General features: G+C 34.2%; 1 protein-coding gene across 1 annotated transcript; it reads right to left on the bottom strand.

Moving 5' to 3' along the window:
• Positions 1 to 1369: 1369 nt before the first annotated feature.
• Positions 1370 to 25567, bottom strand: LOC133848815 (gastrin/cholecystokinin type B receptor). The gene is made up of 5 exons (XM_062284510.1): positions 24606 to 25567; positions 4333 to 4533; positions 3983 to 4273; positions 3710 to 3884; positions 1370 to 2028 (listed from the first exon to the last, which is right to left on the bottom strand). Exons 1-5 carry the CDS (start codon positions 25273 to 25275, stop codon positions 1581 to 1583), a joined length of 1785 nt encoding a protein of 594 aa, XP_062140494.1. The 5' UTR covers positions 25276 to 25567; the 3' UTR covers positions 1370 to 1580.
• Positions 25568 to 25949: the final 382 nt, after the last annotated feature.

Genomic DNA, 25949 nt, shown 5'->3' with positions numbered 1-25949 from the left:
TCGAAATCGTGGAATCCTACTTCGGAAAAGCAGTCTCACATCCGTTACACAGCAGCTGAATACAAATTAAATCTGCACAACTGCAGATTACTATAATTATATCAAACGCTTAACATAAATGAGAACCAAACGTTGTTAATTGGTTCATTTAAAGCTGTCAGACTGTTTAATTATAATAATTTGAACAGCTGAAGGAGATTTAAATTCATACTTCATTTCAGCTCAAAATTTGAATATATTCATTACATATATATATTTCTCTCATATGTTCAGTAAAAGAAAATAAATGCTGAAACCAAGAATAAAATCTTAAATCAAGATTATATGATGTCAAAATTTAACCAAAAGGAACCAAAGTTTATTCTTAAATCAAGATCAAAGTTGTATGAAAAAATGTAGATTGTCTGAAACTCAAGATTTTAATCTTTGTTCATGGATGGAAAGATCTAAAAATGATACCAGAAAGGCAATATCTTAAATCGAGATAAAAAATACGTTTTTTTTAGCATATAAATTTTATTTTTCGATTTTGTTAGCCTAAAGATGTCGTTTAAGATCGAAAAGAATTTTAAATAAACATTTTGCAATCTAGTTTTCAACCAAAAATTTATTTGCTCTGTGTAAGGACAAAAAATATGAGCTAACAGCGACTTAACATTTCAAAATATAAGCAGATTAATGTAATCACAAGTATTAGTAAATATTGCAAGCACTACATATATATTTACTTAAAATGGGGACCAGGGTGCAAAGCTGTTGAAACTCTTAGCTTTGAGTGCTTCTCTTTCGCTCTATTTTCGCCTGCTCGCATTTTTAATTGATGTAGTCCAAATGAACATTTTAATTGCAAACTCAATGGCAGCAACAAAAGCAAACCAAGCGCAGGCCGCTTACGCTCGTCGCTCGTCGCTCGTCGAGTCACCAGACTTCTCCCCTCTCTCTCTCTCCCTCTCTGTCTCTATCTCTCCCTCTCGCTCTGTGTATGTTTGTGATGTAGTGTGTGCAGAGTTCGTTAGTTGGCTCGGTTCGTCGCCTTCGGAAGCACTCAAGCCACTGTAGCCACAATTAAAAAGCATGCGAACAAAGCTGCAGCTCGCTTTCAAGCTGTGTCAAAAATGATTACATTTTAAGTAACGGCCCTCGGAAGACATCCTTGAGAGGAACTGAACAGGACAACTTCGAGTCCGCAAGCCGCACAAGAAGTGGCCAACTTTCAACACCATCAATTCCCAGCAGAAGTCCTTCTTAATTACCTTTACTGCACAAGGAAGCAATGTTCCCCGAAAGGGAGAATGTAAAGTGAGTATAAATATGAGTACAAGTAATGGCAACTTCGATTTGAGTAAATAGTTAATTTCGTTTCGTTTATTTATTTATTCGTTTGTATGTTAGCAACCTTAGGAAGTTTAATTGAAACATCAAAGGACTTAACTTTATGTATCTTACGTAAAAAAAAAACTATAAAAAAAAAGTCCATAACCCACGCCAGCATTTACATATTTACACGTATAGTACGATTATTGATTAAGAGTTAACTCCTTCTGTTCCTCCTTCTCCTTCTCCATCTCCTTCTCCGCTAATTAGAGTTGCGGACTATCGGCAGCAGCTGCGCTATTTGTGTAGACCACCGAGTTGAGCAGCTGCTCGTGACGCGACCGAGAGCGCCAGGTGTCCATGGCCAGGCCGGGATTGTTGTTGGCCACATTGGGGATGCCAGCCTGACTGGCCGAGAGACCGCCGCGACTGCGATGCCAAGGCAGCCCCTTGAAGGTGTCGACAAAGGCGCGTCGGAAGCTGGCGTTCATGAAGCAGTAGGTGATCGGGTTGCAACAGCTCGAGGAGTAGGCCAACAGCTGCAGATAGCTGATCGATGTGTAGTCGATATACTCGTACAGTGCCTGCCCGATGAACATGCTCAGCGTGTTGATCACGTACAGTGGTGTCCAGCAGATGAAGAACTCCAGCACGAGCACAAACAGCATCTTCACCACTCGCTTCTTGCTCTCCAACGTTTTGGCCTCATTCGATCTGTTTCAAATACAAATCAATGCAAGTCATGTTTTGAAATCTATTTTTTATATATTTCATATTTGTTTGCAATTAATTCACTTCAACACTCTCTTTAAAATGAATTGGTCAAAGTGCTAACAAACTTGATTTAAAAACAAATATTATACCCAACACTTAACCAATAGCAAACAGTCAAAGGCAAAAGCACTATATTAAAATAAATCATCTTCTAACTTTGAAATTGAAAGTAAACTATAAAATATATAAATAAATAGTCATAGTTAGTGTTAAGTAAACAATTATCAGTCATTTATACATGTCTGTTATTTATTTTGTTAATCTGATGTAAATCCTATTTAAATACGAAATCTGTCAAATTAATTGCATACATTTTAATAAACTTAATTATTGCACTTCGCTGTTTATTTATTAATATGAAGTTCTTTGAGATTCGTTCATTAATTCACTTAATGATTAAACGACAAGTGCTGAGAAGCTGCAATTGATACTCAAGTTATAAAGGGTGTTTCTAGTCCTAACTAGTTTAAATCATTGATTTAATTGGTTACACAGATGATAAACTATGTCTTCAAATTCCTCAGTTAAAAAAAAAATATATGTTTTGGCATAGACACACAGGGTCGCTGAACCTGGGGGAATACATACAGTACTCAATACTCGAATTTCCCATAATTATGGAAGCTGACTTCAGTAGTCATACAAATTTTCACATTTCACACAGCTTCAATAAAATAAAAATAGTTATACATATGTATACAAATGCAACGTGGGCAAAGTTACAGAATAAGCTGCGCTTGTCATTTTCAATATTTGTAGTTTTTTAATCAAGCTGAAACTTTATTTAAAACGAATTCAAGTAAGTAAATAAGTTTTGCATGTAGGTAAAAAAAACTTTTCAACCCAAATTTCGTCATCTACAATACATCAAGGAATTTTATAGCTTTTTATAATAAATTATAACGTTCAATAACGTTAAACTTGTATGAAAAACAAATTTAAGTAAGTATATTTATATTTATTACCTGATACCGCTACTAAAATAGCTTTTTGACTCGGACATTACCAACTGTGTGCAATATTAAAATTAAAAACCAAAATATAAACCATTCCTAAAAAATTCTAATAAAATAATTTATATATTTACGTATGTGTAATTTTTTTGTAAGAATTTGTCGCATATGCAACTATTTATAGAGAAAAAACATATACTATAACAATTTTAAAAATAAGTAAAGTTTGTTCTTAGCACTTCAATTTAGGAAATTTTACTGTTCGACAATAAAATCTATGAATTCGTTCGTTTTTTGGTTTGCGTTGGAATTTGTTAATTTTTGCAATTATCGTAAAACATAAAAACAATTGAAAAATCAGTCTTAGCTTTAATTAAAGTGCTAGCCATGAGCTTCACTAAAAATAATAAAAAAAAACAATCTTTTGGTATATACTATTTTAACACTTAGAGATAGGCTCTTTGAAAGTATCTGAGCAATAATATCAACTAAACTCGCATCAATATTTTCATTCATGAAGATTTCTGTTCTTTTAAGCTTGCAAGTCGAGAATAAAGCTGAATAGCACAGGAATAGTGACGCCAGCGTTGCGCTCAACTGTTATTTAAGGCTGAGGTCAAGAGAATATCAACTTCCACTTCTTTGTTATGTTATGTTAGCTGGCTTACCTACGCAGCGCTGCGTCATGGACACGCAAACTGGGCGAGGATGCCGATGTCTTGGCCAGTGTGACCGTTGTCAAAGTCGTTGTTGTTGCTGTGGCTGTTGTTGTCAGAGTCGTTGTTGCTGTTGCTGTTGCAGTTGTCGTTGTTGTGGTGCCACTGTTGTTGTTGTTGCTGCTTTCTATGGGGAATAAAGAGAATAGAGAATACGAAACATACCCATTTGATGTATTCGATTCGTTAGCAAACACACACACACACACACACACACGAACTTACCGTTGTATTCAGCGGGGGCATTGAGAACCAGAATGCAGCTGCTGCTGCCAGGCGTGGCAGCAATGGCGGCCGCTGCTGCCGCCGGCTGTGGATTGCAGCTGCTGAGCGGCGTTGTCCTGGCATTCACATCCTTGCCGCCCACATGCATGCCCACGTAGAGAGTGCGCGTAATCAATATGTAGGCCACACATAGCACAAGCAGCGGCAGCACAAGCAATATCAGATCCAGCATTATATTGTAGAAACGTTCGTATCCCTGGTCGGGCCAATGTTCGCGGCACTTGCAATAACCTAAAAGATTACCAATTGCCAATCAAATGCAATCGCAATTAAATACAAATCTGACTTGCCTGGTCGACTTGTGGGTATCAATTGACTGAAGACGGCTATCGGCGTCATGCACAAGATGCCGCCGAGCCAAATGAAGCCGATTATCTTGTAGGCATGACTTATTGTCTGCCAGGATCTGGAGCGTAATGGATGACAGATGGCATAATACCGCTCACAGCTGATCGCCACCAAGGTCCAAGAAGAGACGGCGACGGAGGCCGCTGCAAAAGATAAAAAAGCAAACGAACATCAACTAATTAATACAATAATGCTTTAAATAAAATACTGGATAAATATTATATAATAAAATACTACTAATATAACTAAGGTTCAATATTGGGTTTTAATTTTTGGCTTAATGATATAAATATTATCATTTTCAAACATTATTCACATTACTTAATTCAAATTTGATGATAAAACCGTTGGCTAATAACCGGTCTAAATACCCAATGAACAAAATTATTTCATTGAAAAAAAGTTTATTAACAAAAAAGTATATTACAATGAATTCTAGTACCCACAAAAATAATTAATTGAAAATATAACATGATTATGACCTAGGCAAATCGCTAAACATATCATATTCTAAATCATTATAAATCATACGATTCTTTTTCATTTATAAAACATATTTTGTTATTCAGTAGAAATTCAAGTGTGCGGCAAATTATATTAAGTATCATAAAAGACAGAAAAGTAAAATATACATATTTTCATTAAAGTATACGAAATACAAAATGAAATTTTAAATTAACTTTGATCACTTTTTGTAGAACTAGCTCAATAATATATTAAAAAACGAATATTAATACAAAAAAATATTAATAAAATCGCCTTAATTAATTAACTAAAAGTGTCTGCAATATCTTGCGATTTCTTTGTCATTTCTAGTAAAAGTTTCTTTGACAAATAGCAGCGCAGCTTAAACAATCAGTGCTCAGTTGTGTTGCTTCACTCTGCGTAGCATGATATATAGTAATGTCAGGCTCTCATTTATAAATAATTTAATTAAATTTGCTAAACAACGAACAAAACACGCAACAAAATAGGAAAAAAAAGGGACAGCGTGTGTCCCAGCTTATTACATTCTTTGTCAAGTGATAAAATGAGTAATTCGAGAAGCACAACGACAACAAAAAAAAAATGCTTGCATTCCCTCTTTATTAACCTCAACTTGCCTCAGTCTCTTCTTGCTTGCTGCCCAACAAATTTGTCTATCTCTGCACAACAACAAGAACTACAATCAACAAAAAATGCTTGAACACTTATTTTTGTCACACTCACACACACAGTGGGAGATATTTCTATTCAATTTGGGTTCAGGTCTCGGAGATTGAGCAAAATTATACAACGAAAATGTTCAGTATATAATATATGCATTGTGGGCAAAAATTGCTGTGGAGTTTGAAAACTTTAACGAAAGTTGAGAGAACTCTTTCTAATGGGAAACAGAAGCAGCAGCAGCAGCAGCAAATGCAATGTTGTGGACATGAAACTTTCGTGTATCCAATTAAACGGGTAAAAGCCCAATTAAACAATAAATGGCAAACTAGCATGACTATGATTCAACATCCCTTTTTTGTTTTGTTCAACTAACAAAGTTTTGTGCCAAAGTTCAGTAATAGAGTCTCGACATGAGCCGGAATAGAAAGTGTAAAATGTGGCACGAAATTTCCTAAATAAAAATACCATTTAAATTGACATTTTCAATTTATTGTTAGCTGAACAAAAAAATATTATACAAAATTGTCTTTGCATTTTCGGTATTATCGTTTAAATATAACGAATGAATATACCGAAAAAATACTGAAATATACCGAAATGTATATTTGGTATATTTATGTATCACTACTTTTGAAGTATATCTATAATACCCATCTGTCCATAAGTACTAGAGTATATACTAAAACATGTATTGAGTATATTCAAGAAGATATACATTATATACTGAATGTATACTAAAATATATACTAGAATACAGACTAGAACATATACTAGAATGTATACTAAAACATATACTCAGTATATCCAAGAACATATTCTGAATATCTACTAAAATATATACTGAATATAGGCGAGAACATATTAATGAATATATACTAGAACATATGCTAATAAATATGCTGATTATGTACTCAGTATATACTGAGTCTATACTGAACTGAAAGTATAAAATGTGGCATAAGATTTCGTAAATAAAAATGCCACTTTGAAGTGACATTTTCAATTTATTGTAAGCGATTTGTATTATTGAGTGACGCACATATACGTAATTAAATCGAATTTGACTACGGCGAAATATTATATTTATGACGCATCAAGTTGACTTGACAAATGCACAAAGAAATGTTGACTAAGTGCAGCTTATTTGTTATTGAATCCATCTTCGTGTTCTGTCAAAGGCAGAACAGGATATTAGGCTAATAAACTGGAAAGTATGGAAATACTATATTCAAATCACGCAAAGTAAATAAATGACGAGCAGAAAAATTCGAAAAATTGAGACATATTTGCCAATCTAAATATATAACATACAATATAGCATGCACCTGATTAGTTGCGAGTTCAGAATTCAGAATTCAGAACACGCATGCGAGTGTGTAGCTAAAATTGTATATTACAATGCTGTGCAATGGTCTATTACCAAATTGCTGGCATATGAGCAAATAGACGTCGTTGAAGAATCGGGGCTACTTAAAGTCGTAATCACAGGAGACGGAAAGGGTCGTCTTGGCCCTAAGCACGCACACATTATGGCCATATGTCATCCGGATTGAACCTTTTGCCATTCCAATTGGTCTGCGTGTTGATCTTGTTCTTGCTTCTGTGTTCTGTGTTCTGTGTTTTGTGTTCTCTGCTCTACTTCCATTGCCATTGCCATTTCTATTTCCAATGGCATTGCCGTGTGCGTTTATAATCGCTTCCGTTTGTATTTTAGCTGGCTAAACAAATTTTGTGGTTTTTATGGGCGTGTGTCGGGGGCTTGTTTGTTGCTGTCATGGACATGGACATGCCCATGTCCCCTGCCCCATGCCCATGCCGCATACTTCATACTATACGTCATGCCCTGCTCTGCCTCCTCCCTCTTTTATTTGCGGCAATCAAATTTTATCGCCCAACTGACGCTTATAAATTTGGGGCCTGTCACAGCGCCTCGCTTCGCATATTTATGTTCGCTCGTCTCGACTCGACGTGGTGGGGGGGCTGTAGGCAATGTGTCGTATACGTAATATGCTTAACACGTCGACGTCGGCCTACGGGGCTGGCTTTGGAATCTCGCTGCTGCTAAATCTGAATCAGAATCTGAATGTGAGACCGAAACCGAAACTGTAACTGTAGATGAATTGGTAGCGGAATCCGAATCCGAATCTGAATCTGAATCTGAATTTGAGCTCGGGAATTTTTGGCCTTCAAGAAGATTTTCGAACAAATCAAATTCAATCAGCAACAACAACAACGGCAACAACCACTGGCATCCATCACGTGTATGTATGTATGTGTGCATGCATGTGTATGTATAAATAAATAAGTAAATAAAGAAAACATGAAATTGAATTTGTGCTCGAATGTTTGCTCGTCTTTTGCCCGCTTCCCATTTGATGTCAGTTCTGCATTTTGCAAATTGAATTACACTCGCACATTCACGTACTAAAGTAGGCCCACTTTCGAATTCATTCACACACTCACAACACACAACACACACTCACACGCAGTAAGACGCTTACAAATTGTGTTTGTATTTTAAAATGATTTAGTTGTCATGGCGCTTTGGGCGAATCAATCAAACTGTTGAGCTGCCAAACCAAACCAAACCAAAGTTAAACAGTAAACATTTCCCAACGCAATCCCTCTTGCTCGCTTCACTGCCATTCTCAGAATATTTTTGTGAGTATTGTGTCACAAGAATTTATGCATTTATCAGACAGACTTCAAAAATGCAGCAGAGACAGCAGCAGCAGCAGCAGCTGCTGGCAAAAGGCTAAAGCCAAAGTGCCAAATATTTCGAGATGCTTTTGCGCTCTGCCCCCCAAAAGTATGCAACACAATTCAGACGCAAATTCTTGTGGCGCCAGCTTTGTGAATACACTCGAATACACTCGTTGTTGTACTCAAACACAGCACATTGCATTCATATGGGCTACGTGACACATCAAACGTAATAATTCAATTTAAAACAATCGACGAAACAGTTGAAGAAAATGTGGTAAACTTTTCGTATTTATTTGCCAATCATGCAGTAGGTTAACACATTCAATTGCGTTGCCAAAACATACAAAAAATATGAAAACTAATTTAGCTTTGCGCTGTAGAAAATTTGGCATTGATTGCCGTCAATCCGTACAATAGTTCAATGCAATATGTGTTTTGTTTACATCAAATTTTAATTGCATTTATTTGCCAATCCATTTGTTCACTACAATACGAGCATTTCACCCGTTGCATTGTAAACAAACACCAAGCTACATAGTTCGACATTTTTATAGCAAACAACGCAGTCAATCATCTATCACCTATCAGCTATCAACAGCAAAATTGTGATAGCTGATGCTGAACAGTTTGATGGAATTTTTAGTTATTGGTTATTTAATGCCAGTTCTCAACATTGCTGCTCTGCTCTGCTCTGCTCTGCTTTGCTCTGTAAGCAAACACACAGAAATAAACAGCAATCGAATCGCAAAAGCATTTGGAGCAAAAGGTCAGAGCACAGGGAACACATCTGGACATGGACACGTTGAATTGGAATACGAGTTGCAATCGATATAAGCACAAAAAAATAGAAATGCACAAACGCTGTGCACCTGGGAAATGCCGCATAAAATGGCCAAGGCAACTACTGACAACTGACAACTGCCAACTGGCAACTACCAACTGGCAACTGGCAAACAAACGAAAAGCATCGACCAACAGCATCAATTGTTTACTCTGACGCCAATTTTAGGTGCTCCAATAGCCAGGTGGCCTCTCAAATAATCTTATTGTATAGTATTGTCAATGGTTGCCATCCACATTAACATCAATTTAATTTAATTCGATTTAATTTGGAATTTAGAATGATAATAAATGCTATTTAAGAGAGCTTAGCATTTTCAACAAATCTATAAATTAAATATTCAATAAAATAAAATGGAATTATTCCATGTATGTGCTTAAATTTTGTAGATTTTATAAACTGAAATTCAAATAATTTATATAAGTAATATGTCATTTAATTTAATTGATATGAAGCTGAACATATTTAAATTATTTGAAATTTAGAAGATTGGGCTAAAGATAAAAAGTCAAAAATAATAATTAATTATTATGATGTATTAAAAAGTGTTCAAATTCTATGATAACAATGACAAAATACACGTAGATTCATTACAAATTCTACAATTTCAATTATGTAAAATTCTGTTATTAAAATAATATATACTAAATAAAATGTCATTTAATCCAATACATTTTAAGCCGCAAATTAAATATTTTATATTTGAAATATTTGTAACTTAAAAGATTAGCCCGAAAACGAAAATGATAATTAAAATGTAATGTAAATTAAATGTAATATAGATTCAAATTGCACAGCAAACATGAAATATTTTTCAATTCAATTATTGCCAATATTTTCGTTTGAATTTCACATTATTATTTCACCTTTAATAATTAAAAGTGGCCATTAAAATAACATGTATGTATAGATAAAATTTAAGATTTAATTCAATTGATTTTTAGCTGCAAATTTGTAGTTAGACTTTTGCTTTTTCCGTTTGCAAGTGCAATGTTTTTAAATTCTGGCTTTCACAATTATTAATTGGTTTTCTAAATCATTTTTGCAGTCAGCTTTGCGTGACTCTTTAGACGTTTGCCACCAAGTTTTGTTAGCTGAAAGAAACTTCAACTGCAGCGCAAATACGAATACGAATACGAATACGAATTCGTTTTCTTTTTTCTTTTTTCGTTTTCGTATTCGGATTCGTAAGACAAGCTTATCTCATTCTCCTGGCGTCACGTCAATTTCTGCATTTCTTACAAAACTTTTCGAATTTTTTCGACTTGTCTTTGGGAGTTTTTTTCTTATATTTTTTGTCTTTTTGCCAGTTCAGACGCTGCAAAGTTCTTAACTGATTTTCATTCATTACCATCCTTCGTGTCACCGCGTCAGATGTCCCCACGCTCTCCCTGTTTCTCAAGGTTTTTCACACTGAATGCAGCTGCTAAACGATGAAGCAAAATACCAACAACAACAATTAATAAAGCTAAAGCAATGTACTTATTATGGGAGACCCGTTCAAATTTGTTTTGGTGAATTTATTTGTGTCGCAACCTTCATGAATATTCGTGTACAAAAACATTCGTTAAAACTTATATTTGAAAAAATTGTCTTTGTTTTTTTTCGGTATTATCGTTTAAATAAAAAAAAAAATTAATATACCAAAAATACTGAAGTATACCGATTTGTGTATTTGGTTTATTGATCTGTTTGGATATATACCGAATATATACTGGAAAATACGTTGAACAGAATATATACTTAACATATACTGAGTATATACTAAAATATATACTGCATATACATATACTCGAATATATACTAGAACATATACTGAATTTAAACTAAAAAAATGTCAATATATATGTTGAATATGTACAATAATAATAACACATACTGAAAATATACTAGAATACTAATATATCTAATGAATATATTCTATGTTATGTATATGTTGAATATATACACATACTGAAAATATACTAAAAGTATATATAATAATGCATATACTGAATATATTCTAGTATACCTAATATATAGTACCTCTTTTGCACATTTGCATTTGAACAAACTAAATAGACGCTCTTAAATTGTTTCAAAAGCGAAACGGGTCTCAAAATTACATTCTCAAAGTTGTTTGCTCTGTGCAAAATCTTTCTGTGCTACCATACGGCACGTCTGTGTTGACCAGTGTAGAACACGCCTCGCAACACTTGGCACAACTTGCAGCAGTTTGCTGTCGAAGCTGAAACTTAGTTTGCCAAGAATCAACTGAGTAGTTGTTCTTAATCTTTCTTTCGTGCATTTAAAATGTTGATTTTGCTCATAATTCGCATGCAACTAAAAACATGAATGTGCGTGTTCTCGAATTAAGCTCTTCTCTAACCAAATTATTAAATGGATCTTTTAGCCGCATCAATGTTGATGATACTTAAGCATTCCAATTCAATTTTATTATTTTGTTGCGTGGCAAATTGTGAACGCTTTAAAGCTGTGTCCGTGTCAATCAATTATGTTATGAGTATATTAGAAAAGTTGCCCAATTGTCAGAATTTTGATTCCATTTTGGGTTATTTTTAAAATCTACGGGCTCAGGCTGCGCAAAATTTTAATGCCACATTTTGAGAAACTTTGCAGCGAAGGCAAACTGGCAAATTCGTTTAAATTCAATAGACTTAACACATAAATGCCGACATTTAAGAGCCGAAATCACAGGGAATATAAGAGCTCAGTCCTGAGGTCTCTGTGCCGAGGGCCACGCGAAAACTTTGACGTTAGACCGAAAAAAAAATAAAAATAAAAAAACAGTAGAAAAACCGAGATTCGAGTCTTGGCACGCTCAAATTCTATTTAACTCAAAAGTGAAACAAACTTGACAAAGTACTCAGCGCCCGCCTGTTTTCTCTCCCCATGTTTTTTTTTTTTTTGTTTTTGTTATCAAATTAAGTAAGTATTTTAAAGTGGCTACGCAGACTAAATCGTCAGCCCAGATTTCGCATATTCTCATATTCTATGAGTATGTATCAAAAGTTTTCTCTATGAAGGTTTGCGAGTTTAACCGAGTGATATTTAATCGAATTTGCGGTTGAGCTAGAGACAGAGACAGAGAAAGAGAGAAATAGCAGAAAATGTGTGTGAAAGAGAGAGAGATAGAGAGAGAATTTCGCTGCGAATGTGCATTCATTAAAAACTTCTTTCTAAGCAAATCCCCAAATGCTAGCAACTTTTGCTTTAGAAAACATCTAAGTGAAAATTGAAATAACAATATACATGCTCTCTCTCTCTCTCTCTCACTCTCATATACACATACACACACACACTCCATCTTCTTCTCGTTGGTTGCTTTGCAGCTTTGCTTGGGCCCGGTAGAGTCATTAGCCAACACAATCAGGCAAATGCATTGCCCAACCGAGTGAAAACTACTCGAGCACATTTTGCGCAAAAGAAAAAAAAAACAAAGTTCAAAGTTACGTGAAATCTTACTCAACTTTCCGCTTCTCCTGAGGATATTTGAATACATATCAGAGCAGAGAGCTGCAGCCAGAATTTTCATAATGCTTCTTCACTTCACTCTGCTGTGCTTAGTCTGAATGCCAAAGCATTGCACAATGGATTATATAGCTGTTAATTGTTATAGTTCTTTCGCAATTTTTTGGCACAAGTTGCTAAGTTTTGGATCGATATGTACCGAGTAATTCTGGGAAATGTGCAGCAATTAATTTGCACTTGCCATTATTATACATACACTGAACAAAATAATAGTATAATTCGATATTCAAAATAGAATTTTTAAATCAATCTCGTTTCGTTCAAGAATAATTTGGTAGAACGATGCAATCATTAGTTTGAGGAAATAGATGAAAAATTCTGAAATCATTCATTTTGGAATTCAACTTTAGACTCTTTCCTTCTCTTCTAATGCACTGATGCTTAACATAATTATGTAGAGTTGGTTTATACATCACGTTAACTTACTTACTCAGCCTTTAACATGAGGAATTAATCCAGCTGAATTGTGAATCATTTAAAATTTGAATTTTTGCTCTGATATTTAAGGCTTGATTGGTTCAGATATAAAACTTAAAAAAATCGAAGTACAATTAAAAAGTAAGACAGCTATACCGAATAAATACAAAAATATACTGATGATTATATCGATATATTAAAACTAAAAATATACGCAAAATATACTAGATTATCCATATGTTTAAATGCAAATTAATGTACCGAAAAAATACAAAATCATTCGATGTATTATTCCTTTGAAAATATACGAAAATATAAAAAATAAGCCAGATTATCTATAGCTACTATTTTGCTAAAGTCTAATTAAAAAAACAACAATTGATTTAATTTGATTGAATTCATTATATACCTTATTTCGTTCTTTAAACAATTCTAAAGCGCACTTCAAATTAAATTAATTTTTAAATCAAGAATTTGAAGAGAGTTTTTACTTGAATTTTTCAGAAGAATTTTCAGTCTCGTTGAAATCTTGATTCAAAAATGAAAACACTTCATTTATCTCTCAGCATACACATACGCGAATTAATTTAAGAGCCCCTTGAAATGAATTAAAATAATAAAAACAGATGCACAGCTGTTAGTCAATATTGTTAACGAAGTTCAGCTGAGCATCCAAAATACAGAATTTAATGTTCTTGGGATTACACAAAGTGCATAAATCCTTGAATATGAATACAATTGAAATGAATCAATTAAATATCAAGTGAGTTATATTTGCTCAAATAAAATATTTAATATTGTATGCAATTAATATCCTTTGGAATTTCAAATTGTTCTATTTGTTTGTGCAATAATCTTAGCCAAAGTGTGTTCTCAAATCGTTTTGTGGTGCTGATCGAATACAATAATGTGATTATTCAACTACATAAAATGGGGAATTCGAAGGCAACAATCAATCGTTAGCTCATAGCAGCAGCTGTCAAAGAAAAGCCATAGGATAATACTCACAACAAGCCTGCTAGAACTTTGGTCGCACATTGCGTATACGCAATGCATCACTCTGGGTGTAAGCTTATGCGCACATTGCGTATACGCAGTGTATCACTTTAAGTGGAATATATGCGCGCAGTTTTCAACTAAACTAAATAAACTTCCATTTGCCAGTAGCAAAGAGCGTTAAATCAACACTAAACCGACTTTAATACGAAACATAAAAAAAACCCATTTAGTTGCATGCGAATGTTGTTGTTGTTGTTGTTGATGGGTCTATGCTTGTAGGTGGGCGAAAGAGATAGAGAACATGTGTTAAACAAAAGTTTTAATGCCTAGCGACGTTAATATAAAATGCAAAATGTGTTGTTAACATGGTGCAAAACGCAAACACACACGCTTGAATAGAAAAAACAAGTGTGTAAAAGTGGACATATGACACACCCACACACCCACACACCAACACACCAACACACACACACACACGACGTGTGTAAGGACATGGATTGTAGAGTGGCAAGGATTTGGTCGAAGCTTGGACTATTTTTCCGGTCGACAGCAACTGGGGCTGGGATTAAACGAATATGCGGTACTCGGTATTCGGTACTCGGTACTCGGTACTCGGTTCTTGGTACTCGGATGCTGTGGCTGCAGTCTACGCTGCCCAGACCCTTGTTTGTTTTTGTGACAATTGTTGTTTTTATTGCCCCAAGTGAAAGACAGAGACAGAGAGATAGAGATAGAGAGCATGAAACGAACAAAGCAGAGCAAAGTAGATTCTGCAGAGAAGGAAAGTTGAATGGAGGCCTTGGCAGGTTGCACAATTTGCTTAATGAGTTTTTGGCCATGGGGCAAAAACTCTTACTCGAACTCGTACTCACTCTGCACACACTTGATGAGCGCGCTCAGACTCGTGACTCTGTGAGAAAATCTTCTTTGCTTTGGCCAGAAGTGCTGCACTTTGACTGTATGTGTAACCTGTATTTAAGTGCCACAAACGCACATTAGCAATAATCAAATAGGCCACTTGCTTGGCCAGCCATTCCAAATGAATGAAATTAAATTATCGTCATTAGCAACACGTAACGAGGCGAACCCAAACAAAAAAAAAAGCACAACCCAAACGTTAACCTAAGACCTGTCACAAGGCAAAAAGCAGCCGAGTTCGTAAACATTCAAATTAATTGGCAATGAAAGCAAATTCGACTTAATCAAACGAACCCACCGACTTCATACTATTTATACACTGGGAAAAAATAATAGTTTAAGAACATTTTGTTCTTAAAAGAGATTAAATTATCATGACTAAGAATATTAAAGTGATGAATGTCAAATTCTCATAATAATAAAATAGTACACATAATTCGGGTAGATACAAAAAAAGTAATATAAATATCTTAGTTTTTACCTTAGTAAAAAATAAAATATAATGCTATCTTTTCTTATCTGAAAATAAGATTTGTGCTCTTAAAATTAATCGATTTGTTTTCTCTTATTATTAACAACTTGATCTTCTACAAAATATTTTGGGAATCAAAATGCGTTTTCTAATTTCAAGACGAAAATTGTTAACAGAATTGATTTCGCAACACTCTTTTTTTTCAGTGTACTATATACTATTATTTAGCCAATTAACAGCGCAATTAAATGTGCGTATAAAATTGAACTTAAACTCTGCGTCAGCAGCTTAACACGACGACTTTAATCGACTCGCCGAGAACTGCTTTAAACATAACCCAATTATGATAATGGGCCATCAGGCTAAAAATACTATCCATAATTTTGCGGGGCTCAGGCTCAAATGCCGTCAATTAGCCGAAATTACAAATACTTTGGCAATGAGCCAGCACATTTATGGCTTAGGATATGTGAGTGTTTGTGTGTGGTGGTGTGTGTTTAAGCGCATATGTGGAGGGCATTAAAATAATTTTTTATTATTATTATCGCATGTGAATCGTTTTATTGACTGGCACGAGCGTTCGAGGCAGAGACTTCATATTTGAGGACAAGCTTCCCAAAAAGTCAACAAATGTGGGCAACAAGGATACGAACACATACACATACGTACCCACACACACACACACATACACACATACACATAACAATCACTCAAAGAGACAGACACATGCCCAATCCAACTCAGAGACAACTCTTTCTTTATTTTCTATTTTTATGTCACTCTTTCCTTGTTTTCGCATATGCATATGTATATTCATATTATTTTTATACCCGTTACCTATAGGATAGAAGGGTATTATAACAGGAAATGAATGTAACAGGCAGATGGAAGCAACCCCATAAAATATATATATTCTTGATCAGTCGAGACGATATATCCATGTCTGTCTGTCGAATAGCAAGTGTAACTTAGAAGCTAGAGTCACGAATTTAGGTATGATTCTTCAGAATTTGATTGGAATCGAATACAAATTGTAAAAGTTATTTATGAATTACTTCTGTAATGTGTACTTTAAGAAATACATTTTGGTATATTTTGCACTCTGTGGTATATTATGATCGTTTGTAGTACTCTATCAATATATCAAATATAGTATTTTGGTATATTTTTTAATATTTTTGTGGTATATTGACTTGGTATATTTGTAGTATTTTTGGTATATTAATTTGGTATATTTTAAAATTAATACCGCACTGTTTTGCTTTCATTCAAAATGTCTAGCGGGTATCTCGCAGTCGAGCACACTCGACTCTAGCTTTCTTACTTGTTTCTTTTATGCTTTGGGGAAAAACCATAAAATTGTGTAAATATGCACAGTAGTTGAACTTATAAAAGAAAAATATATGTATGTGGCATATATAGAGCGTTTCTTTACTGTATTTCTGTGTGCAAAATTTCCTCTTTGTAGCAACACACACACACAAACACACACAGAGTCAATCGCACTCAAATCCAGCAACTGGACAGTTTGACATAAAAAAAAACCTTGGACAGATTGGCTCGAATATTGAAGCTGATATTGTAGTTATTTGCTGCTGCTTTATGAGTTAAAGTTGAGCTCTACTTTGAGCCAGAAAATTGCGTATGCATTTTTAAATATTTTGCTAGCACTCAGCCAATTGTTGCTTCTCACATTGAATTCCTTAAATAACTTGCATAGAGATAGTTTTGTGTTTGAAGTGAATCAGAATAAATTAAAGAATGTAACTTTAGCAATTCGAAATACAAATTCTAAGCCATGTTTGCATATTTGCTGCTAGCTTTAACTTCAATTATTTGAAAAATTCTACAACAAAGTTTGCATTTATTTCACACAAAATAAATGTAAAATAGTTTAAAAAGTTCACAGGCAACTAAAATTGTATTTAAATATATTAAATGCAACAATATTGTTTTAACTTCTTTTTTAGAAAGATTTAACTTTTTTTCGGTATGTTTATTTACGAGTATATCCCGGTTTTAGTTTTGTTTAGTTTACACAAAATATTAGTAAGTAGAAAAACAAATATCAAATAAAATCAAATTCTATTTATTCCTGTGTCAGATTTTTATAAAAATAAATATGTTTTATTTAGCATTTCATTTTATGTATTTAAATTTTTAGTAGAATTATAAAGTGATGTTTTAGTTTGATTAAGGAGTAAGAGTTTGCTAGAAAATAAAACAGTATTTATGTATATTAAATAGATTAATATTATCTTATTTTATTGCATTCATATTTCCTTCAGAAATCTTTTTTCTAAGTAACGAAATGAAAGTTGTTCAGAAATTTCTGTTCAAGATAAATAGATAAAAGTTCACACTTAATTGAAAATTAAATAGACGTAAGAATATAATAAATATAATAATATAATAAAATTGTCTTTATAAAAATGTTTAATAACTTTCAACCGTATTGAATTGATTTCTGCATTTCAATTTTATAACTTTTCGCAATCAGAATATTTTTGAAAAAACTGGAAATTAAAAATTAAATCTTAATTTTAATTAAAAGTAAAATAAATAAATGAAAATAATATAGTTTTTACATATATTTAATAAAATAATTTTATATTTTTTTAATCAAAATAGTTAAAGAAATTTAACTTTTAGAAATGCCTTGATTTGTAAATTTTGATATTTTGTAAAGTTTGCGTATTTTCTATTGAATTTCTTTTAACACCGTTACAAATAAGTTGAAAGAGTTGACTTATATTAAAGGCAAATTAAAATAGAAATTTTAATTGATTTATTTAATATTTAATACACATTCTTTGCTACCTTTCAATTACTGAGCAATTAAATTGCTAACAAGTCAGGTATTTGGCCTAAACCCGAATTATTTGCTGAAAATATTGTGGAGAATAAAGCAGCGGCCACCGCAAAAAGGAATAGAATAATTATTTTTCTAGGAGCGTTATTCAAAGTGGCCATTGAGGGTCCACTACGAGTCCTGTAGGCGTACGTCCGGAGGCCGGAAGAGCCATCAAATAACTTCAAATCAAACACTTGTCAGCGGCAACGGACAATAACGAGCTCCGTCTGATTCTATTAAAAAGGCATTTGCCACAGGACTTTACTTTGTTGCAAATGTTTTCACACTGCGTGGGAGCAAAGTAATTTGGTGGCACAGTTTTTGTCAACTTGAAGTAGCAGCACCAGCAGCATTGGCAATGGAAATGGAAATGGAAATGAATGTAGTCGGATTTTGAAAGCGAAGCCGAAGACTGAGATGGCGATGGCGATTGTGATGCCAATGCCAATGGCGATGCCAATGGCGATGGCGATGGAAGCGAACGAAGCCTGGTCAGACAATTAGGCGGAATTAGGTCGCCGCTCGTTGCTTATTGTTGCTTATGTTTATGATTATGTTGTAGGCGCATTAGCAGGACGAACACACACACACACACAGAGAAGCACATACACAGTTACTCACACTCACACCCACTTAAGCTGGCTGCTGTGGCCAACGAAGGTCAACAACAAATTTTATTTAGAAACTTGTGTAAGCGACGCACATAATAACAAACATAAACACAGCGATGCTGCTGCTGCTGCTCCTTTGCTCCTTGACTGCAGTTGAGCATGCTCGACTTTTAGATACTCTGGCGAAACTTTGACTTTAAGAAACAACTCTGACATTAAACTTCAGAATAAGTATTTCAAGAGATTTATCAAATACTACTGTGGGCAACAAGTTATGTGAATTTCTTTGTAAAATGAAAAATTTTTTTAAATATACTAAACTTTTAGTGTACCAAAAAATACTGCAAATTAAACGAAGTCTATATTTGGATTATCGATATAGGACTATACTTAAAATATACTGATTAGCAAGGAAGAAAAGAAAACGAAAAGATAGTGAACCTCATTTTAGGGCATTAGCTAAATAACTAAAATAGTAGATAGTAAAAGGATTAAATATGGACTGGAATGAAAATATGAAACACAAAAAAGGTATTTAAAAAAAAGAAATTTCAAAATTCAAATGAAAATGAAAATCAAATTTAATTTAGTACAACAAATTTATGTAAAATGTTAATACTCCTTACTATTTCTGCTTGTAATAAATTCAATAATTATTAATTGCATACAAATTTGAAGAGAGCTGAATAAAATATGCCGCAAATATACTAACATAAAGAATGAATATATGAATATAGAAAATATACAGAAAACTTTCTATTAATATCTACCATCGAATGGTTTTCAAATACTATATGTCATTAAATACATATAGAAAAATATACCGCAAGCATACCAGAATAAAGAAAACTTGGTATAAAGATATACTATTAAACGATTTAAAAATACTACATGCCAACAAATACATAATGAATGTAATAAGAATATATTGTACTTTACAAAACGAAATGAAACATCCATCGCAAACTGTGCCAAGTTGTCAGAGTTGAAGGTTAAATATTAACATTAATTTTCGCAAATTGAATATATCCCACACACACCTCAGACGCAGCTAGATAAATTACAAAGTGAATATGCGAGTACTTGTTGTTTATTTAGATAATAAAAGCGAACTCAAACTACACGCGAATATGCCCACAACATACACTCAAACTGAGTAGATGGTCCTGAGTAGTGAGTGGTGAGTGGTGAGCATCGAAAATTATTACAATTCCCGTAAAGTACGTGTGCCACACGCCAGTAATAATGCAGAAAATACGCGTCCTGATTTAATCTGGACCCAAATTATGGCATATAATAAGCGGAATACGGAATACGGAATTCATATAGCACAACGCATTTTGTTTTTGCTTCGCTTTTCTTTGTGGGCAGGACAGGAAAGAAGACGCTGGCATTCTTAAGTCCTGGCCCCCATTTGGACTTGACTGGACCACTGGACACATCAACGCCATCGCCAACGCCAACGCGGTGCGTCTCGTTTTCAATTTGTCATTGTTTTCGCTTTCGCCAAGGCTTTTGCATGTATTGCTTTCCTTTCTTTCCCTATTTTTTTCTTTGTTCTTCTTTCTTTTTTTTGGCTGTTGTTATTCTTTTATTTTTTTGCTGGCCCAATATGATTCTGTTACATGTTGCTCGTTTGGCGCCTCCGCATTCGCTTTGCATGTCATTTGCATGACAAAAGAACGCCGAACAAATTCGGCAAAAAGAAGCGCAACAAATCGCATGGGAGGAGACAACTGCCAACTGTCGACGAGGGTGAATCAATACGCAGTGCCAAAAACGAAAATGACAACGAAAACGAAAACGATGCCACAGTCGAGTGTGCTCGACTTTTAGATACTCGCTAATCGTCTCGACAAATACCAAACAAGAATTGTGTGACTAGCCAAATATACCGCAAATATACTCACATGCTTTGTACTCAGGATGAAAATATACCATCTCGATCGAACAACATTTGTTTTATGTCAAGGACTAGCACTTAGAAAACAGCTTAACACCATTTACCTCGAATATACCAAAACAAAGAGTACTTGCTATGAAAATATACCGTTTCGTTCGAATAACATTGAAATATTTTAAAACGTTTTATCCAAATATACTTCAAATATACCAACGTATACAGGAATTTGTACGAAAATATACCATCAAACAAAAAAAAACCTTTATGACTTTATAAAATCTACCTCAAATATACCAAAACAAACAATACTTGGTATAAAAATATACCATCTAGAACGAACAACATTAAAATGCTTTATGCCAGGCACTAAAACCAAACCAGTTTAACCAAATATACCGCAAATATACCACTTGATATGCAAATACAATGTGCTTTGATTTTTGTGCTTTTAGTCTTTAAAATACCCTTCATCTTCTCTATAGGCAAGGAGTATAAAAAAAAGAAGAAGCAGAAAAAATAGCATGCATGTGAGTTGCCTTCACTCACTTAACTAGAAGATATCCTCCATGTTTATGCAAACAAATTCTATTTGCCGCTAACAAATATTAATAAATCAAGTTGTGGCTGCAAAATACATTTATAGGCAATCAAAGAGATATTCTTGACCTACACTGTGTTCAAATAAATCACATTTTTTCGGAGATCTTTTCAGTAGTTTGCCACTTATTCAAATAGGAAGTAAACATTCCAAAGTAAACAAGATAAAATAAACATTTTAAAAACAATTCTTAAATTGACAAACTTTTGCACTAAAGAGAATAATTTACTTTAAATGTGTTAAGATATAGTCAATTTCTTTGATGTTGCTCAAGAATTTAGTGCCGATAAACATTTCTTTTATACAATATAAGTCTTCTCATTGACAGAGTCTAACAATAGTTGAGAAAATTACATATGTAATATTATTAAAAATTAATATTAAAATTTAAAATATTAAAATGTTAACTTTAAATATATACATTTATGAAAAGAAGTGGTTGTTTATTAGGTGAATTAGATTATTAATGATACTTAAGAAACTCAATGTAAAACATGAAAAATAAATAAATATAAAAATACCTTGCCAAACAATTAACCAAAGGCCAATGTAACTAATCTAAAAATCCTATATAGCATTAAGTTAAGAAGGAATACAAAATAAAGAGAGAAAAAATGTATTTTTGTTCAATACTGTTCAATCTATAAAATTAAATTCACTTTTTTTGTGTAAAGTTTTGTTTGAATTTCAATCTTCTTTTATGTGCATATTTATTTTTCTTCAAGTGTGTACTGTAAATTCAATGCTAGAATCTGGCAAATAAAAAATGAGAAATGAGAAATGAGAAATGCTTAGTGCACTTGGTGTGTGCGTAATTTAAATGTCGCGCACTTGAAGCTGAAAAGCACGGCAAGCGATGGCAATTGAAATAAACAGACGGACAGACAGACAGACAGAGACAGAGACAGTAAGAGAGAGAGAAAGAGGGAGACAGACAGACAGACAGATGCAGTGATAGAGGAGGACGAAAAGCGACACGGACAGCTGAGAGCGATAACTGAAAGCTGTAATATATAAATTGTTATTTAATTCGAGTAATTTTAATGGGAGTCACGAATGTGACAAGCAACAGCAGCCACAGCAACGACAACAACATCGACAACGACATCCACAACAACAGCGACGCAGGATAAGTGACAAGGATAACAAGGGGCGAGGGAGATGGAAGATGGAAGATGGAAGATGGGTTAGTTTACATGACTATTTGTGACAGTCGCCACATGCAGACGACACTCATACGTAATGAATTTGAATTGCAATGTGGAATTTTCGAATTTTGAATTTTAAATGCGAAATCTGTTTACTTAGTAACGTATTTCGCCCCCTAAATTATAATTGCCTTTGCGTCCAAATCATTTCGCACGACTGTCTTTCTATAAATACATTTATGTATACCTTGCTGTCTAATCTCAGCTGAAATGCTTTTCCAAAAATATCCTCAATGACAAGACATTCGTTTGACATTTACAATCAATCATTAAATTGCCGCAATTAAGGCGGCCAAAGTCGTCAACACTTTAGTTAAACTTGCGCAACTTATCGCTTGAAATCAATTATTGCAATCCATTAATTACGATGGAACAAATGTCAATCGTTTCAAAAGTGCACAAGCATTTATATTTATGTCACAACTAGAACAATAATTCATACCTTTAGACACACACGCAATCAAGTTGCATGCCACACACGATTTACTTTACAAACATCATGAAAAAAGAGCTGCAAAATTGATTTGCAAAATTGATTTTATATTTATAATGATAATGATAAAGCTACAATCGGGGTGCGGTATTATTCTTTAAATATGTTAATGTAAGGATAATGTACTGAAAAAATACTAAATTCTACCAAAGACAATAATTAGTATATTCAAATATGCCATAGACTTCAAAATACACCAAACTGTCAATCAAAGAATATGAAATAATAATCATAATAATACCAAAAATAAAAAATGGTTTTTCATAAATTAATAATAATATTTGTAATAATAATTACGATATTAACAACCATCATAATATACATTAAAAATGAATTCAAGTGCAAATTGTTTTTAATTCTTTAGCTGAATAACTTAAAAATCACTTTGTGACTTGATTATTCTTTGCTTTCACCGCAATTTCTTGCTCAACTTAAGAATCTCAACAAGTTCAGCTAATTGCAATTATATATTCAATATGCACTGAGATTATGAATCCTTGTGTAACACAAAAGTTTCGACAAAGTTTTGTCAACTATTACACACACAAATGAATAAATAAAATTATTAAATTATTTATGAATTAAATTCAGCATACATAATTACTCCAAATTCGCATTTTCTACAGATAAACTTTTGAGGATATTAAAAATGTGAAGTGTAATATGATAAATATAGTATATAAAAATAATAATAAAAACGAACTTCTGAAATTCGAAATGTGTTTAAAAATACATATATACAAGAACTAAATACACCAATTTCAACGTCACATCATGGTTTTCTTTTTCAATAATAGTAAATTTCAATAAATGCATATTTCAACTATTCCCTATTTAAAGTAGCTTTAAGAACATGTTTGAAAAATACAATTTTGTTAAATCTAAATAATCATTTGAATATTATATTTAAAGTAACATTAAATACCACATGTTTTTGCATATCAACTTTATTTAAATCATCGTTGAAATAATACATATTTAACAAATTTTAATCTAAGACTAACAATGTATTAACAAAACTTGTCGAATTTTTCTTATTGAAATTTTCTTTGAATACAGTTAAGTTTCGATAAAAAATGGGAAACGTTTTTGAAAATATTTCATTGATCATTTTTATTTCCAAATATTAGAAAACAAAAATTTAAATGAACTTAAATACTTAAGAAAAGTGAAAAATCACATTAATTAAAACTTTTGTATTTAATTTTTAGTTCTTTAAAAATGGGAAACCTTTTTAAACACAATTTTCAATTGAAAACTTTAAGCAATATAATATATCATACTTTGTCACTTTGTTGCTTGAGTAATGTGTGACTTATGCAACTTAAGTGCACAAAATCTGAGCACACTATATATATAACTCAACTTTAAAGCAGAAACAGAAACTAGATTTGATTTTGATTGAATATTAAGTGCAGCATACAAAGCATAATCGATTAGACTGTTTATGAATCGATGAAGCACATATCACTGACCCCATCCCAAATCCCAAACACACAACTTGTCCACACTTACCCTGCGAGAACTGGATGAGCTTGCAGAGGAACTCGCCAAAGATGAAGTTGCGCAGCAGCGTGCCAACCAAAGTGACGGGCATGCAGAGGACACCGAGGAGCATATCCGAGATGGCGAGATTGAGCAGAAAGAGATTGGTGATGGTGCGCATGCGACGATTCTGCATCAGTGTGGAGATCACCAGCAGATTGCCGAGGACAGCAAAGAGCAGGATCACACTGTAGCTGGGTATCAGCCAGACAGGCATCTCGGTGGCACTTCCGCCACTTCCAGCTCCTCCTCCAGCTCCAGCTCCAGCTCCAGCTCCAGTTGCTGTTGCACTCGCTGGTGACTCGGTGTCGAGGCTTGACTCGGTGATCACATAGAAATTACTCGCAGCGAGGGCAGAATCATCAACATCATTAACATCATTGAAGCTGTCGTTGCATCGAACACTGCAGTTGGAGGCGCCACCGCCTGTGGCATTAACCGCCATCCCGGCCAGCGTGTCATTCAGCGGCGACAGCGTCAACGAGACAATGTGACTCGCTGCACTCTGAGCGTTGGCATAATAATCGAGCAACGCTTTGTACGCAGCTCCATCGGCCGTCGACGTCGACGTTGATGTTGCCGTTGACGTTGACGTTGTGCTGGCATCGGCATCCTCGCTGCTCAGACTAAACATTCCCATTCACACACACACACAAACTGAATTGAGTTTAAGTTCCGTTTCCGTTGCAATCACAGCAAAAAAATAAAACAAAAGTTAATCACACTGAAATCACTTTTTTAAGTCGCGCGCGCAACGTGCAACGATGATGCTCTTTGATGCTGATGCTGATGCCGATGCTGATGCTTCGACGAGACGCCCACGAGACGCTGACGTTGAACGTCAACGTCGTCGCTAAATGGCGTGCTTCACTCTGTCTGCGCTCTACCGTTATGTTGAACGTGTCGTTGGCAACTGGTCGCCCCATTGGGGCCTTAACACTGGCGCCTGCGTTTCGTTTGCTCTGCGCTGCGCTGTGTTGCGTTGCGTTGCGATTCGTTTCGTATTGCCAAAAACATGGACGAAACTCACCACAGCAACAACAGTGGCTGGCAGCAACAAGCGGCCAAACGTGCAACATGTTGCCACGTGGCGGTGTCTTGCAACATGTTGCGCAACATGCGCACTTCAAATCATCTTCACTTGACATGCTTGGCGGTCTACTCAAAAGCCGAAAGCACAACAAGTGCATTCAGAAGAAGCGGGTAGAAGCAGAGGAAAGCAGCTTACTTCGCGTAAGTACATATTTTAGTATTTTCTGGTATACTTTCAGTATATTTCTTTACTTTTATTGGAAATGTTCTCTTAGTGAAGAG

Source organism: Drosophila sulfurigaster, chromosome X, assembly GCF_023558435.1.
Source record: "Drosophila sulfurigaster albostrigata strain 15112-1811.04 chromosome X, ASM2355843v2, whole genome shotgun sequence".
Lineage (NCBI taxonomy): Eukaryota > Metazoa > Arthropoda > Insecta > Diptera > Drosophilidae > Drosophila > Drosophila sulfurigaster.
Note: the sequence above shows the minus strand (reverse complement) of the source record. Positions and strands in the feature narration are given on the sequence as shown.

What these genes read in the sequence shown, in the direction of transcription:
- LOC133848815 (XM_062284510.1), bottom strand. Translation starts at nt 25,275, where the DNA reads ATGGGAATGTTTAGTCTGAGCAGCGAGGATGCCGATGCCAGCACAACG. An exon ending in GCTCATCCAGTTCTCGCAGG is followed by an intron (nt 4,534 to 24,605) that starts GTAAGTGTGGAC and finishes TATCTTTTGCAG; the next exon opens with CGGCCTCCGTCGCCGTCTCT. An exon ending in GATACCCACAAGTCGACCAG is followed by an intron (nt 4,274 to 4,332) that starts GCAAGTCAGATT and finishes GTAATCTTTTAG; the next exon opens with GTTATTGCAAGTGCCGCGAA.